Here is a 14,704-nt window from a genome sequence, read left to right as displayed (position 1 = left end):
AGTTGAACAAATCTCGTGTCACGGGGTGGGGCATAACTTATAGAAACGTTTGAGCCTATGTTCATTTGGAGAATACATTTTTAAAAATCTTTAAGTAAGAAACATGTTTAGTCACATCCATAAAAATATTGAGGGGTTTACCAGCAATATAAAGTTATTTCAGTATTAATTGTTACTCAACACTAAACAGACTGAAAGCCAGATCATTTGTGAATTTACGTCTACACGCACCAATGATGTGTGATGGTGACGACCCTGAATTTTGAACTAGTGAACACTCCAAAGCAATGGAATTGTTAGATTGTCTTTTTAGTCCAGATTTTATCCAACATGTCAACTGTACTACTCATTCATATGGCAACAGCCACACTTTATCCCCCGGCTGGTATGCTGGAGCAGGTCTCCTCTTCTGATCAGCTGCTCGCTTGCCTCTGTCCCTCTGGCGCTCCAGTACCTGCCGAGCGGCTGCCAAGATGCGATGGCAGCGACGGACCAAGGCATGGGCCGAAGGAACAGAGGCCTCAGACTCCAGGTTAGCAAAAAAGGGGGGATCGTAGGCAAAAACGCATTTGGAATGGGGTGAGTCCTGTGGCAGAAGTAGGCAGGGAGTTATGGGCAAGCTCAACCCAGACCAGGTATTTGCTCCACGTTGCAGGATTCTGGGAGACTAGGCACCGTAGACCGGTTTCTAACTGTTGGTTGAGGCGTTCAGACTGGCCGTTAGCCTCAGGTTAGTCTGGCTTTGGCGCCGATTAAGCGGCAAAACTCCCTCCAGAAGCGAGACACAAACTGGGGCCCCCGGTCCGACACAATGTCTCAAGGGAACCCATGAACTCGAAAGACGTGGTTAATCATGACCTCATCCGTTTCCTTGGCTGAGGGAAGCTTAGGCAAGGCTATGAATCTGACCATTTTAGAAAATCTGTCGACTACAGTGAGAACTGTGGTTTTACCTCGGGAGATGGCGAGTCCTGTGACAAAGTCCAGGGATATTTCTGCCCATGGTCTGGAAGGAATGGGAAGGGGCTGCAGCAGGCCCATGCGCGATCTGGTGGATGTCTTATTTCGGGCACATACCGAGCAGGCCTCGATGTACTCTCGGACCTCCGGCTCCATGGAAGGCCACCAGAATCGCCGGGAGATGGCGTACATTGTCCGTCGGACTCCCGCATGACAGGAAAGAAGCGAGGTGTGGGCCCAATGGATCACCTGTGGGCGCAGCTGCACTGGGACAAATAGTCTATTAAGCGGGCATCCATTTGGTGGAGTTGCCTCACCGTTGGCTTGTTTAACATCCCTCTCGATTTGCCATGTCACGGCTCCAACCACACAGTTCGGCGAAAGGATGGTCTCTGGTTCCTTAGCTACAGGCTCGGGGTCATAGAGACGGGACAGGGCGTCGGGCTTGACGTTACGAGACCCCGGCCTGTAAGTGAGAGAGAAGGAAAAACGGTCATGGGTGTGCACATTTTTGTGCTCATGGGCTGCCTTTGATGTCTAAAAGGGACAGGAGAGCCACGCCATGCACAATTTTAATTGTATTATTTGTAATTAACTATTTAACCATTGTTTAACAATTTGAAATGTAACCCTGAGCCATATCTGATATTTCCACAATGCAAACGCTTCCTTTACACGGTGAAAACAAACAGCGTATTGCTTTTACCTGTGACTAGCACACAAACCAGGCAGATTGTTATAGTAGCCAAACAACATTTGGTCGCATTTTGAAATCAAAATAATCTTCACAAATCAAATTACAAGGATCCAATGTCCAATGCTTTTCAATGAGCGGAGAGCGTCATTTCACCGAGAGACCGGAATTGTCCGTTAGTGAAGGGGTGAATATATATATATATATATATATATATATATATATATATATATATATATATATATATATATATATATATTTTTTTTATTTATTTATTTTTTTTTTTTAAGAATTTGGGTAAGGTATCCATTCCATCATGGGCCAGTGAATAGCCATTAATTTAAGAAATATATATATTTAAAAAAAAAAAAGCACAGACAGACTGCAAGAATGACAATGAACAAAAATGGGGTCTAATTTACAAAACTACTAAAACGACTGAACTCTTCTTTACTACGTTTTTTATTGTTTTCTGTTTGTGTTGTTGCAACTCTGTCCATAAAATTAAATAAAAACTGACATGGGAAAAAACAGAACACACAATTTAAAGTAGGCCCTATTATTAACCCTCCATTGCCCGGAGCTTGAAAAAAAACACTCGGATTGTCCCTGCATCTCAATAAGACGACCTTAAAACCACGAGACGCCAGTGAACCACTAGAAACAAGTGTCTGGAATATGAAGCTTTTAAGGTAGACCGCTATCGAGCCGCTCCTTTGTGCAACTCGGTCAGGATGTGGCGTCTTTAACGAACACTCGCACGGGGCCAGTTTTCGCGAGAACAAGAGTTGGAAATCCCGCGAGAGCAGGGCAGGTTTACAAATCGCATGCCCATTGGTCTGGGGGTACTGTTGTAAAATGGCGCCCAGCGAAATATAAGTAGTCAAGAAAAATAATAATATTTTTTTTTATTGTAAAAAGACGGAGCATAACAACCATAGAGAGACAACAACCAACATTTGCTTCCTTGACGAAAAAGAGGCGCTGTTTCGCTAAAGAAGTGGGCGGCCCGAGACTCGGCACGGTTGAGGAAGAGAGGTAGCTAAATGCTATGTAGTGTGCAAACCTTTGCCTGCTCTGCTAGTGGGGCAGCTATCAGAAAATACAGCACTTGTAGCTTTACCGACATAGAGATGTCGCGCTACCATATGCTCTGTCTCAGTACTGTACTTTGAGCCAGATGCAAACGGGATGCTACTGTTAACCGCTGAGCTCGCTCCATAACTCGCTATTTGTGGCTGCTTGTAAGCAAACAACATGCGGCTAGTTAGCCATACTGATGGCTAAGCTGACGTGTTGTGTTATCGGCTGTCAGAATGTCGCGCTGAGCTCTAATACATCATTTTAGGCGGTGAAAAACAACCGCTGAGTGAAACGCTCGCCATTAAACGTATATTTCCGTGGCCGATTTGGAAAGTGAGCGCGCTTTTGTGCCCAGCTCGACAACACGCAGTCAGCATTAACCCTTTCGTCTTCTTGTCGCTCTTGCTTGAGACGCCACTGGAGACAGCAAGCTGCGAATCTGACAGCAAATGCAGTGAACACAGTGACATATCTGGTCTACCTTTTAAATTCATTTGATTTGTCTTGATGTTTGGGCTTTGCGAAAATATTCATCCGATTAAAGGGGACAGTACGGAAGCGTATTGCATTCACTTGGAAAAAAAAGTCCTGTTTTACTGACTAATTTTTGGGGGGAGCTTTGTTTGTTTTTTAGAGTATTTTTTTCTGTTTTATTGAATTCTCACCCCCCCCCCCCGCCCCGCACTCCCTGTTTTTTTAGTGATTTTTTCCCCGTTTAAAAATAAAAAATATTTTCCTCTGTTTTTCTGAATATGTTTTTCTGAGTAATTTTCCTCTGTTTTATAAAAAAAAAAAAAAATTCAGTATGTTTTTAAAGGGTTCTCCCTCACATATTAGAGAACAAATCCCAATACAGTATACACATTTATTCCTCTATTGAGAGCCAGCAAGTAAAAATGACCATCTTATTGCATATGGAGGTATGCGGCAAAGTGTCCGTTTCCGCTATTATCGAGTCTGCAACAAGGCACTTAGAGTTCAGAGGTAAAAAAATAAATAAAAAATACTCAAATAGTAGAATTTTTGAAATACTGTACTATACTAATTATTTTTTTAAACATTTTTGTATATATTTTTTCTTCTGTTTTAGAAATTTTTTTTTCGTTTTCATTTTTTTTTTAAATACGCCCCCCCCCCCAGTTTTTCGGAATAATTTTTTTCAGCCTGTTTTTCGGAATATTTTTTGACAGAATAAAATATTCAGTAAAACAGAAAAAAAACTGCAAAACTGAAAAAAAAAAACAAAGCTCCCTCAAAAAATCAGTCAGAAAAACAGTTTTTTTTTCCAAGTGAATGCAATACGCTTACATAGAAAGCTTTATAGATTGGGTTTGAAATAAATCTGGAATCTCTGAATCACGTTGTATATGTCATAAATGTTATATATGTTCTAAATGTATATTTTGTTATGTTATCTGTTTTGCTAGAGTGACTCCAGCTCTTGGAGTCAAATTCCAAGTGTGTTTGAACGTAATTGGCCGCTGAAGGTGATTGTAATTCTGATCATGCGGTCACTAATGTTATTAAAATTATGCCATTTTCAATTTGGGTTGTAAGCCAACTCATTTGTCTAATTTGAAGAGTGTGTAATTAATCCCACGTAGAGCAGGGAGTCAGTCAAATTATTTTACCCTCTTGTTAACTTTTAATGACTAGTCTGGATTTAAAATAGAGCTTATGCTGTGAAAAAGAGTGCTAATATACTTGGCCAATAAAGATTATTCTTGTTCGTTCCACAGCTAAGTGCTTGTTCTTCTAATAGTGTTGGAAACAATGAATAATTCCCTGGATGGCACAAACTCCTACGAGGAGCTGGTGCGTCAAAAAGCTCGGAGCATCCCCCAGCATCGTATGAAGGAGTTCCTCGAGTCCTTGGCCAGTAAGGGTGCAGACGCACTGCAGGAGTTCAGCCAGCAAAGTGAAGATGTTACAACCACCACCGCAACGATGGTGTACCAGCAAGAGGCAAATTGCATCTACACAGACAGCGCTGAAGTGGCAGGCTCCCTTCTGGAACTCGCCTGTCCGGTAAGACCGATGGCTACGCGTTGATGGGGGGGTAGGACTTGGGATCTTATCAGAACTGAGCTCTCGGTTTTTGGTGCAGGTTCAGGTGCAAGTTCAGCCGCAGCAGATCCAAGAGTCAACTCAACAAAATGTCCAGCCGACTGACGATCCACAGATTGTACAGGTTTGTTAAAGTTGTCTTTTGGCGTGTCACCCTGGGTTTTGTCACATTGCCATCCTCAATCAGGTGCAGATTGGCGAGCAGACAAGTCAGATGCTGGGTCAGGTCCTCCAAGTGCCCGCTGGCTCCCATCAGCAGCTACAAGGTGTGACGACAGCGCAGCTAATTCAGCCAGGAGATCTCACTGAGGAGCAGCACCAACAAGTAATAACATTTATGGGCACTCGTGATCATTTTATCCCCCATTTTTAAATTTAGTCTCAGTTTCAATCACGCTTGTTAGTTTTTATCATAGTTTCATCCCGTTTTTATTTAGTCCAATATTAGTCAACTATCAATCCAGCATTTTAGTCTTTAATTTAGTCCAAGAAAACATATTTTTAATTTGTCTAGTTTTTGTCAATGAAAACTGTCAACATTTTAGTCAGGACAATCATTGTACGCCTGTATATTTTTGGGTAGTAGATTATGTTGAACATTTCAGATCTAAAACTATTTCACATATCATTTTCTCTAATCTTTTTGATGAAAAACAACTTGACACACAATTACAGTATATCAACAAGTGGTTACTATGGCTCCATGCTAGGAGCTAGTAAATTAGCCGGCATTAGTTAGCGGTTGGATTAACATTATTGTTGGAATGTTATAGCTGTTGGAGGGCTGGGCCATTTTGCCTAAAAATAAAATCGCAGATTTTTGAACAAAAATTAGATTTATGTTTTTCCCCCCCGATTTTTATATTATTATAATTATTTTTATTATTATTACATATATATATATTTTTTTTACATAAGACAAGAACTTAAAAAGTTTTGCTTTTATTTTATCAGTTAACAAAAGTATTTCTTCTCTTGGAATCAATGTGCAAAACTTCTGGAAATGTACATCTATGTGTTGATAAAGTAGAAAAGCAAAACTTTTTTGTCAACTTTGTCTTAAAAGCTAAACAGTGCTACTTGTGTCCCTCAATATGACACAAATAAACATCACATTTTGGCTTTAATGTAGGAATCGAGGTCTGAGCTTGTCATCCCCTCCAACTGTCTGCTGATTTTTCAAGTACAAGTATTATTATGTAAATTGAGGTGGCTGTTTTGCCATGCAAATTTCCTGTTAGCGTTATTTGATTGGCCAGTCCCTGGAGTAAGAAAGTCTTGACCTGCAGTGAACTGGCTATTTTACCGTGATTAGTCCGCTTCACCAAGTTCACCCCATCCTATAGATCGCCTTTCATTTTTTTTGTTATCAGCATTACCAGCCCACTATACTACATTTGATAAGGATTTATGTCGCAGACGACGGAGAGGCTGATAAGTGTCACGGGCACGGCAAGTGAAAGCAAGCTTGTCTTTCATACCGGTATGTGCTTGCAAGGCGAGTCCGTCTTGACCAGATAGCGTACATGTTCCGACCACGAAGCGACCTAAACGTGCACATTTGCGCTATTCACATAAGCTTGTAAATGTCTATAAGCAATCAGGATAAAATATACAATTTACAGCAGGCTAAAGATTTCCTCGCTCCGACGATTGACCAATATTGGAGCCGTTCAGAGCAAAAATATCACTAGCATTTGAGTTGCCAGTCACGGCGAAATAACCACTGCCTGAACAATTGGCGTGGGGCAACAACTAGGTAGCAGTAGCACTTACCTGGCTTCTCCCGTTTTCAGCAAGTGGTGAAAAGTTAAGATAAGATAAGATCCACTTTGTCCAGTCTTATTAGCGAGGTGCAACGTGCCCGCTTTGGTGATCGCTCTTATTGAGATAAGATAAGATCCACTGATTGTCGCACCCATCTAAGTGGGGCGAAATTTGTTCTCCGGATTTGACCCATTCCCTGAGGGAGTGGTGAGCAGCATTGTGCCCCTTTCTTGTCATACATGCTTCCTTGTGTTAATGACTCCTCCATGGTAACATGGTACACTGTTTTTTGTTGTTGTTGTTTTTAGCGGGAGTTTGTTTGCTGTTGTTGAGTTCCTCCCGTATGGAGTGTGTGAGGACACGACTAGCAGAGCTAAAGCTACGGAAGCCTATGGGGGCGAAAGCCACGGGCTCGTGCAACGAAAGGGGGAAAAAAACTCGGTTATAATTTTTTTAATCGTCCACAACAAAACACTCAAATCAAACCAAAAAATCTATTTATCGCCCAGCCCTACGTTGGATTAATGTTAATTAACTATAATTTACCTCTTTTTTTTCTGTCCCATGTTTACTGCAGATTTGAAAGGGTGTGTGTCACATGAGTGTCACAGTGACAGATTAGCACAGATGAGATTTTACAAAATCATATAATTTTGGTCTCATTTTTGTTCATGAACTAAAATGTCCATCGATCTTAGTCCTGTTTCTATCAAGTGAAGTACATTTTCATCTCGTCTTCATTAGCTGACGGAAATGCATACTGATTTAGTCCCAGTTCTTGTTTATTAATGAGGGTTTTAATCTAATCTAGTTTTAGTGCGGTGAAAAATGTGTGTTGACTAAATGAGCACTAACGGCGACCTCATTTTGATGGCATTGCCAATTAAATCCCACTTTGTATTTAACAGATGAAATGCGTTTCTTTGTGATAGCTCCAAGCCCAGTTGGTGGCGGCTGTTGCCGGAGGCCAACAGATCCAAATTCAAACAGTGGGGGCCCTCTCCCCCACTCAGCAACACGATGGCGTCGAGAGGAGGGCCCTGGGAGGCGCAGGCGTCCTCCAGCCTGCCAAGAAACGCAAGGTGGACATGCCCATCACTGTGTCTTATGCCCTACCTGGTCAGCAGGTGGCGACGGTCCTCGCCATCCCACAAGGGCAGGGTCAACAGCAGAGTTACGTCTCCCTGCGGCCAGACCTCCTAACGGTGGACAGCTCGCACCTCTACAGTGCTACGGGCACCATCACCAGTCCCACGGGGGAGACCTGGACCATTCCCGTCTATTCCGCTCCCGCGGGGGCCGGAGGTCGGGAGCAGGTCACGCACATTGCTATCCCCCAGGAAGCCTATGGGACCGTGCAGGTCACCGGGGCCAACGCTACAACCGTGACCGCCATGTCGGCACAAGTCACCGTCGAAAACGACAAGTCGAAAAACTCTTCCAGCCAAAGTCAGACAGCTCAGGCGGTTTCCAGCATAACGAGCACCGGCGGAATTGGGGGGCAAGAGGAAGTGGTGCACACGTTGGCGGCCAACACGCTCTTCCCTGCTCAGCTGATGAATGGAAATATTCACATCCCAGTAGCGGTGCAGGGCTACTCCAACACTACGCAGTCCCTCATCTGGGACCCACAGCAGCAGGTGCTGCACGCACAGGGACTAACAGGCCAGGATGGACAACAGATACAGGTACACCCTCAAACCACAAATCTTCATTACAAGTACAGCGGGTATGAGAAGTCAGCGCACCCCTGTTCAAATGCAGTGTCAAAAAATGAGACCAAAATTCATCATTTCAAAACTTTTCCCACCATTTTGGCCTATAACCTGTCCTCCTTCGTTGGGATTAAAAATAATAATAATAATAATAAAAAAATATATATATATAAAGGAAATAATATTACTACGACAGTGTATTAGGGTAACGTGCAAATATTTTCTTTAGAGGGGGCTAATATTCAGGGAAAAAAACTCGTAATTAGTTTATGAAGTGGCAAATTTGTCGGGTTTTCAAATCAAGAGATAGTAATTGCTTTAGCAGAGATGAACCCTATCATTAAGCATTCTCACTTTGAAGCGTTGGGTACTGCCAGCGACAAAGACTCTTTGCTTTGCGAAGGTCCACACCCTTAGGATCAAGCATTTAAGTTCATTTGTTAAAATGTATATTTACTTGTACATTTATTTTCCCAGAATTATTATTTACACATGTATACATTTTGGTATTTTTTTCTGCAAGTAGCTAAGTTGATGTGTTGAATCTACTGCTTCCCGTCATTTACTTGCATTTACCTAAAGTATGCTAGCTTCTGATTGGTTAGTGTTAGTCAGCTGATAGGGGATCAGGAAGTGTTGTCACTCTTAGCTGTCACGTATGACGAGTGAAGTTTAAATTAAGAATGAATCCGTCTCCATCCCGCCTTTTCATTTTATCAACAGTGTCCCATTAACCACCAATGAATCCTTACATTAGCTCCTGGTGGACAAAAGCGCCTGGTCCAGACTAAAGCTACACTACGTGATTTGTTTCCTGAGCAAATCGGGCACTTTATAAAGTCGCAAATTTACGAGTTTTTTTCTTAGAATGTTACTCCCAAAAAAAAAAGAACATTACATCACTGAGTTTTTTAAAATTTATTATTCATTGATTTATTTTCTTAGGGGCGATAACGTTATTTCACTGAAAGAATGCAGTTGCACAAGTGTGTACACCCTGTTCTTTAGGAATGAGGTTGCGTAAAGAATGAAACAATCACATTCAAACTCAGGTTAAATGGGAGTAATTACGCACCTATAATTATTTCAAGTGCCTCTGATTCACCTCGGATACGTTTCTGATGTTGTAGTAAGCTTTTCTGGACTTGTTTTGCTTTCTAGCAGAAGCCTCAAGGAATTGTGCTAACATTGGCTACAGTGTGGAACTGTTCAGATTTCCGCCAAGGCCTCAACCTTATCTAAAGAGCTAAAGAAAAACCGCTCCAAACCACAATGCTGCCACCTCCATCTTTCATTTTTGGTATGATGATATTTTTGTGGTGGGCATTGAGAGAGAGAAAAAAAAACTAGAACAGGAAAAGCCTACTAGAACATCAGAATTTTTTTTATGAATCAAAAACTCTTTAGATGGTAGCAGGTGTCTACTGACGCCCATATTAATTCTTTCAATTGTATATTTTTACTTCCCCTCGCAAAATATTATAAATATATAGACATTTGATATCGCCCCTGTATAAATGCATGTGTGGCATTTTTGGGCATAAAGTGTGGAAGTGTTTTTCCATACGTACAGGCTCAGACAGTGGTTGCAGAGGTGGACGGACAAAGCCAGCAGCAAGTGCAAGTTCAGGAGCTTCTGCTTCCCGCCACTCTCAAGCCAGAGGAGGGCCTGGAGGTGTGGTGTGCTTGGGCTCAGCGCAAAAACGCAGAGATGGACAAATCTGATCAACATAAACTGGCTCCAATTGGCCGTAAATGCACATTATTGTTCCCATCAATGCTATATTTGACGGCGTTGGCCTCGGCTAAACGGATTGCGTGTTTGCTTTAGGGCGGCAGGCGCTGCGATTCCAGGAAGATTTGGTGTCGTGCGCTGTCGCCGAACTCTGCATGGGTCTGTCGCTAATGACCGCAGAGGCCCGCGGCCTGGAAGGAGAGCCCTATGAAGCCGACGTCCTTTACTACGTGTTTCTGTGCATACAAAAGGTGGGCTCGCTTGAAACAGACGCGCATCCGAGTTTGTGTGGACTGCGGTTGGTTATACCCGTGCTCTCGTGCTCTTATCTTGCAGTATCTGTTTGATAACGGTCGCGTGGATGACATCTTTTCAGACCAGTACTACACTCGCTTTGCTCAAAGCTTGCACCAGATTCTCCAACCATGGTCGCCGTCTATTCATCCGCTCGGTGAGAACAAAATGTGGATTACATTCAGATTTCAAGTTGGTCTTTCTGTTAGAAGTTGTTTTCTTCCATTTGGATGCAGTGTGAAATAGTACATTTACAAAACACCGATGAGGTTATGAGCTTGCATACTGCTGTCACGTTTAATCTATTCAGAATCTATTCCAAATCAAGAAATTCCTCAATGACGCTCCATGTCCTTTAGGGATACTTGATTCACTGAGCCATTTATTTTCAGCAGTAAAAAAGTTCACATTTTGTTCAGAATGAATGTGATGACGACATTATTTTTCATGAACAAATAATACTTAAAAAAAAAACTCATTTTGCCACTTGCTGTCAACTGAAGATGACATCACCTGTGCTCAGGAAGCAACGACCAATCATGGCTCAGTCTGCTGACCAAACCCAGAAAACAGGTGAGCCATGATTGGTTGTTACCTACTTCCTTAGCGCAGGTGATGTCAACTTCAGTTAACAGCAAGTAGAAAAATGAGTTTTTAACTCTTAGTGCCAAAAACGTTTAATGACGTTTATTAAAATCCAAACGAATGCCGCCAAAAATGTTAATTGACGTTTACTATGTTTTTTTCTTCTCATTGGGCAGTGCAATGTGTTTGTTGTGCAGCGCGCTGCCTGGTCAATGGGCTTGTGAAATCAAAAACACCCACTAACTATGGCCAGCAGATGGCAGCATTGTATCTCTTTCCAATGTTCTGCCAGTGTATGCAATTGCAGTGAAGCAGATTGATATGATGTAATAGAATGTTTTCAAGGATGACGCGAATGATCAAAGTCTTTGTTGCATTAAATCTAATTCACAGAGTGTCACTAAACAAAAAATATTAGTGTCAGTCACTGTTGTGCAGAAAATGTGTATTTTCACAAAAAGCTTATTTTCTCCTTATCTTTTAAATTTTTGCTGACTGTCACTCAAATGTCCTATTTTCAAATGATAATTACTATAGAACAGAATAAGGTACAAACATACTTTGTTTACAATATGTTTATGTAGTAAGTACACAATATTCTTTTTAAAATGCTCGAAATCGACTGGCACTGTCGGGGTTGTTTTTTTGGACAACGTGTGGCAGTAAAAGAATTAAAGGTATTAATTGTACAAAAACAAGTTATCGAATTCATTTTAGCCAAAATATTAACTTTTTACTGCTGAGAATGGCTCAATGAGTTAAGTTTCCCTTTAACCCTTGTGCACTTTCTATCTCCTTCCAGGCTATTTACTCCCCAGTCATGTGACAGAGGAGATGTTGTGGGAATGTAAACAACTTGGGGCTCACTCCCCATCGACATTGCTTACAACGTTGATGTTCTTCAACACAAAGTGAGTTGTTATTGACCCATTTGTTGCCACATGCGCACACACACAAATCATTCTTTGTGTATGAACAGCATATCTTTTTTTTTTAACAGGTATTTCCATTTGAAGACAATTGATCAGCATCTAAAAGTTGCCTTTTCCAAAGTGCTAAGACACACCAGGAAGAGTCCGAATAATCCCAAAGACAAAAGCACCAGCATCCGATACCTGAAAGCAACGGAAAGGTTCATTGGACAGAAAGGTAAGCGATGCACAGATTAGTTGCATGCGCTCATAAATCTATTTTTTTTTTCTTTTCTTTTTTTCAAAGGCTAAAAACAATGTTGCTATTTGTTCAGTCACAGATGACATGTACTCGGAGCAGCTCGAGGACCCGGAAAATCCTCTGCGATGCCCCATCAAGCTCTATGATTTCTACCTCTTCAAATGGTAAATAACGCTTTCACAATAATACATTAATGACATCTTGACATGACAATATTTAATTTAACTCTTTGACTGCCAAAAACGTTAAATAACGTTTAATAAAATCCTATGGAGGAGTGCCAAAGACGTTAAAAGACGTTTTTTTCAAAACAGAGGTGAACTAACCATTTTCTATTGTTGATTACTGAAAAATGGAATTTTTTTTTCTGATGAAAGATGAGAGTCCAATCTTTAATTTGGTAGTATGTGTGTTTCCATAGTCCAAACACATAATTTTATGTGGACCTTGAAAGATCAGTCAAAAATGCTTAAATCGGCTGGCACCCACGGCATCCCTTTTCTGAAAACGTCTGGCAGTCAAAGAGTTAATCTAATTCAAAACAAAAACTCCGTTCTCTATTTTAATACTGTGGCGTGATGAGATTAGTGTTTCACTTGGTCCCCAACTGCGGCAAAAGCGATACATTTCTAACAGCAAAAAATAAAAAATGGTGTGATTTTGTTTTATATATAAGAAAAATAGCCATTTATATAATACTTTATAAAAACATACCGTAATGATATAGTTGATTTGAATGTAAATAATTGAACAGTTTTAGGTGTTTTTTTTTCTTCTTTATGTCAATGGACATTGTGTTGCTCCTTTTGGTGTCTCGGCCAACTGAGACTGTTGCCTGTGGGTATTGTTATATTATCCATAAGGGGTTATGCAGGGTTTTTGCGCGTCATTAAAAAACATTAAAAGTCATTAAATGGATTTTGCTGAAATGACAGCCTTAAATGGCATTACGCATCAAATACGATGTCAAGAAGCATCCACAATTTAAACACAATTGTTGCTCTTGCTGTGCAAAGGAGTCACTGCAAAACAATCTAGCGATAATAAATGTGATTTAATAAAAAAAAAAAAAACGTATTTGTGGTGACTGGTGATTAGTTGTAATTTACAATGAAGAAAATAGCCATATTGCTATCAGTTTAACCTTTTTTTCCACTTATGTTAACAAGACTATGAAAACTTGGAAAAAAATATTTTATTGTACATTTAGAACAGAAAAAAGTTGCGATTAATCGTGAGTTGACTATTGAAGTCATGCGATTAAAAAAAATAATAATGTAATCGCCTGACACGCCTAATAATTAACAAATCTTGTTTGTAATCAACGGCCCACATTTGTGGGAGTATTTTGTAGTATAGTATCCCTTAAAAAAAAAAATTGATTCTGGAAGGAAGCTAAAGATGTTCTTACAAACCTGTTGGGGTGTGCTCATTTTTGCGTGATCATCGCAAAACACGTTTGCCATCAGTCCGCAGAGCGCCAAAGGACGCAACGACACCTTCTACCTGACGCCGGAGCCCGTCGTGGCTCCAAACAGCCCCATCTGGTACTCCACTCAGCCCATCCCAAAAGAGGAGTTGGAGCAGATGCTGACCCGCATCCTGGTCATACGCGAAATCCAAGAAACCATCAACATGTCGGAGAGCGTGCACTAATTGGAGCCAAAGGAGAGCCACATGAACTAGATTTCTTCCTTTTCTTCACACAACCTTTTGATTGCTCATTTAGTTGTAGTTTTCTATTCCCTCGCATTCTCTCGCGGGAATGTATATGTTCATCTTATGTCTGCATACACGCTATCTTGTACACAACATGAAATGTACATACAATCAATACACTGTAAAAAAAAAAAAATAATATGTTTTTTCACTCAAATTCTAAGTAAATTTTACAAGGAAAGTTTTGAGTACATTTCACCAGTTTATATAAATTTAAAAAAAGTTACTCAACTGTTGAGGAACAAACTCATGACCTTCAGCTTCAGCCACTCTACCACCTGAGCCATGCCATATTCTGCATTGCTGGTTTGTCCAAAATGAGACCGAAGTTTGGTTTTGTTGGTTTGTCCTCAACCCTAGAAGTAGTTTTTTTTCTCTCAATAAAGTGGTCAAATGTACTCAAAACTCTCCTTGTAAATTTTGTGAAAAACATTACAATTTTTTTTTAGAACAAAATATTTCATTTTTTTCTTTCTTTTTTTTTTAATTTTTTTTTTTTACAGTGTACAGGCAATTATTTGTCTTATTCAAAGGAATTCCTAAACTCTGCTATTTTGTTTGGCCAAAGGATGATTGGACCTGATTTTTGCTATAGTTTGTGTATTATTTTAACTGTGGGCCTTTTTTGTCATGACTCTTATCAATTGTTTATACGCTTTCCAGAAGCAAAACTGTAAAATATTTCTTTACTGGACTTCTTTCTTCCGTGTGTGTTTTGTGACGTCTTTGTCCGTTTTACGCTTTTTTTGTCTCTGCTCATGCAAGGAGTTGGAACTGAGGGGGGGGGGGGGGGGGGGGGGGATGCTGGTTGCAATACAACAGTGGATCTCATTGACTGTTGAAGACAGACATTTTTTTCCCTCCCCTTTTCCATTTTTAGTACAAGCATTTCTAAGCACTCGGCACATGGTG

The 14,704-nt window shown here is 40.7% G+C and overlaps 1 protein-coding gene across 2 annotated transcripts; it reads left to right on the top strand.

The window, feature by feature from the left end:
- Positions 1-2,490: 2,490 nt before the first annotated feature.
- Positions 2,491-14,486, top strand: LOC144058826 (transcriptional regulator QRICH1-like). Of its 2 annotated transcripts, none has more exons than XM_077577409.1 (12): positions 2,491-2,692; positions 4,500-4,765; positions 4,845-4,928; positions 4,992-5,129; positions 7,504-8,259; positions 9,860-10,037; positions 10,118-10,272; positions 10,358-10,472; positions 11,703-11,811; positions 11,901-12,049; positions 12,147-12,237; positions 13,543-14,486. In XM_077577409.1, exons 2-12 carry the CDS (start codon positions 4,511-4,513, stop codon positions 13,727-13,729), a joined length of 2,217 nt encoding a protein of 738 aa, XP_077433535.1. In that variant the 5' UTR covers positions 2,491-2,692; positions 4,500-4,510; the 3' UTR covers positions 13,730-14,486. The 2 variants fall into 2 exon arrangements, with proteins under 2 accessions (XP_077433535.1, XP_077433525.1); XM_077577399.1 differs by having other exon boundaries at positions 4,477-4,765.
- The last annotated feature ends 218 nt before the right edge of the window (positions 14,487-14,704 follow it).

Source organism: Vanacampus margaritifer, chromosome 1, assembly GCF_051991255.1.
Source record: "Vanacampus margaritifer isolate UIUO_Vmar chromosome 1, RoL_Vmar_1.0, whole genome shotgun sequence".
Lineage (NCBI taxonomy): Eukaryota > Metazoa > Chordata > Actinopteri > Syngnathiformes > Syngnathidae > Vanacampus > Vanacampus margaritifer.
Note: the sequence above shows the minus strand (reverse complement) of the source record. Positions and strands in the feature narration are given on the sequence as shown.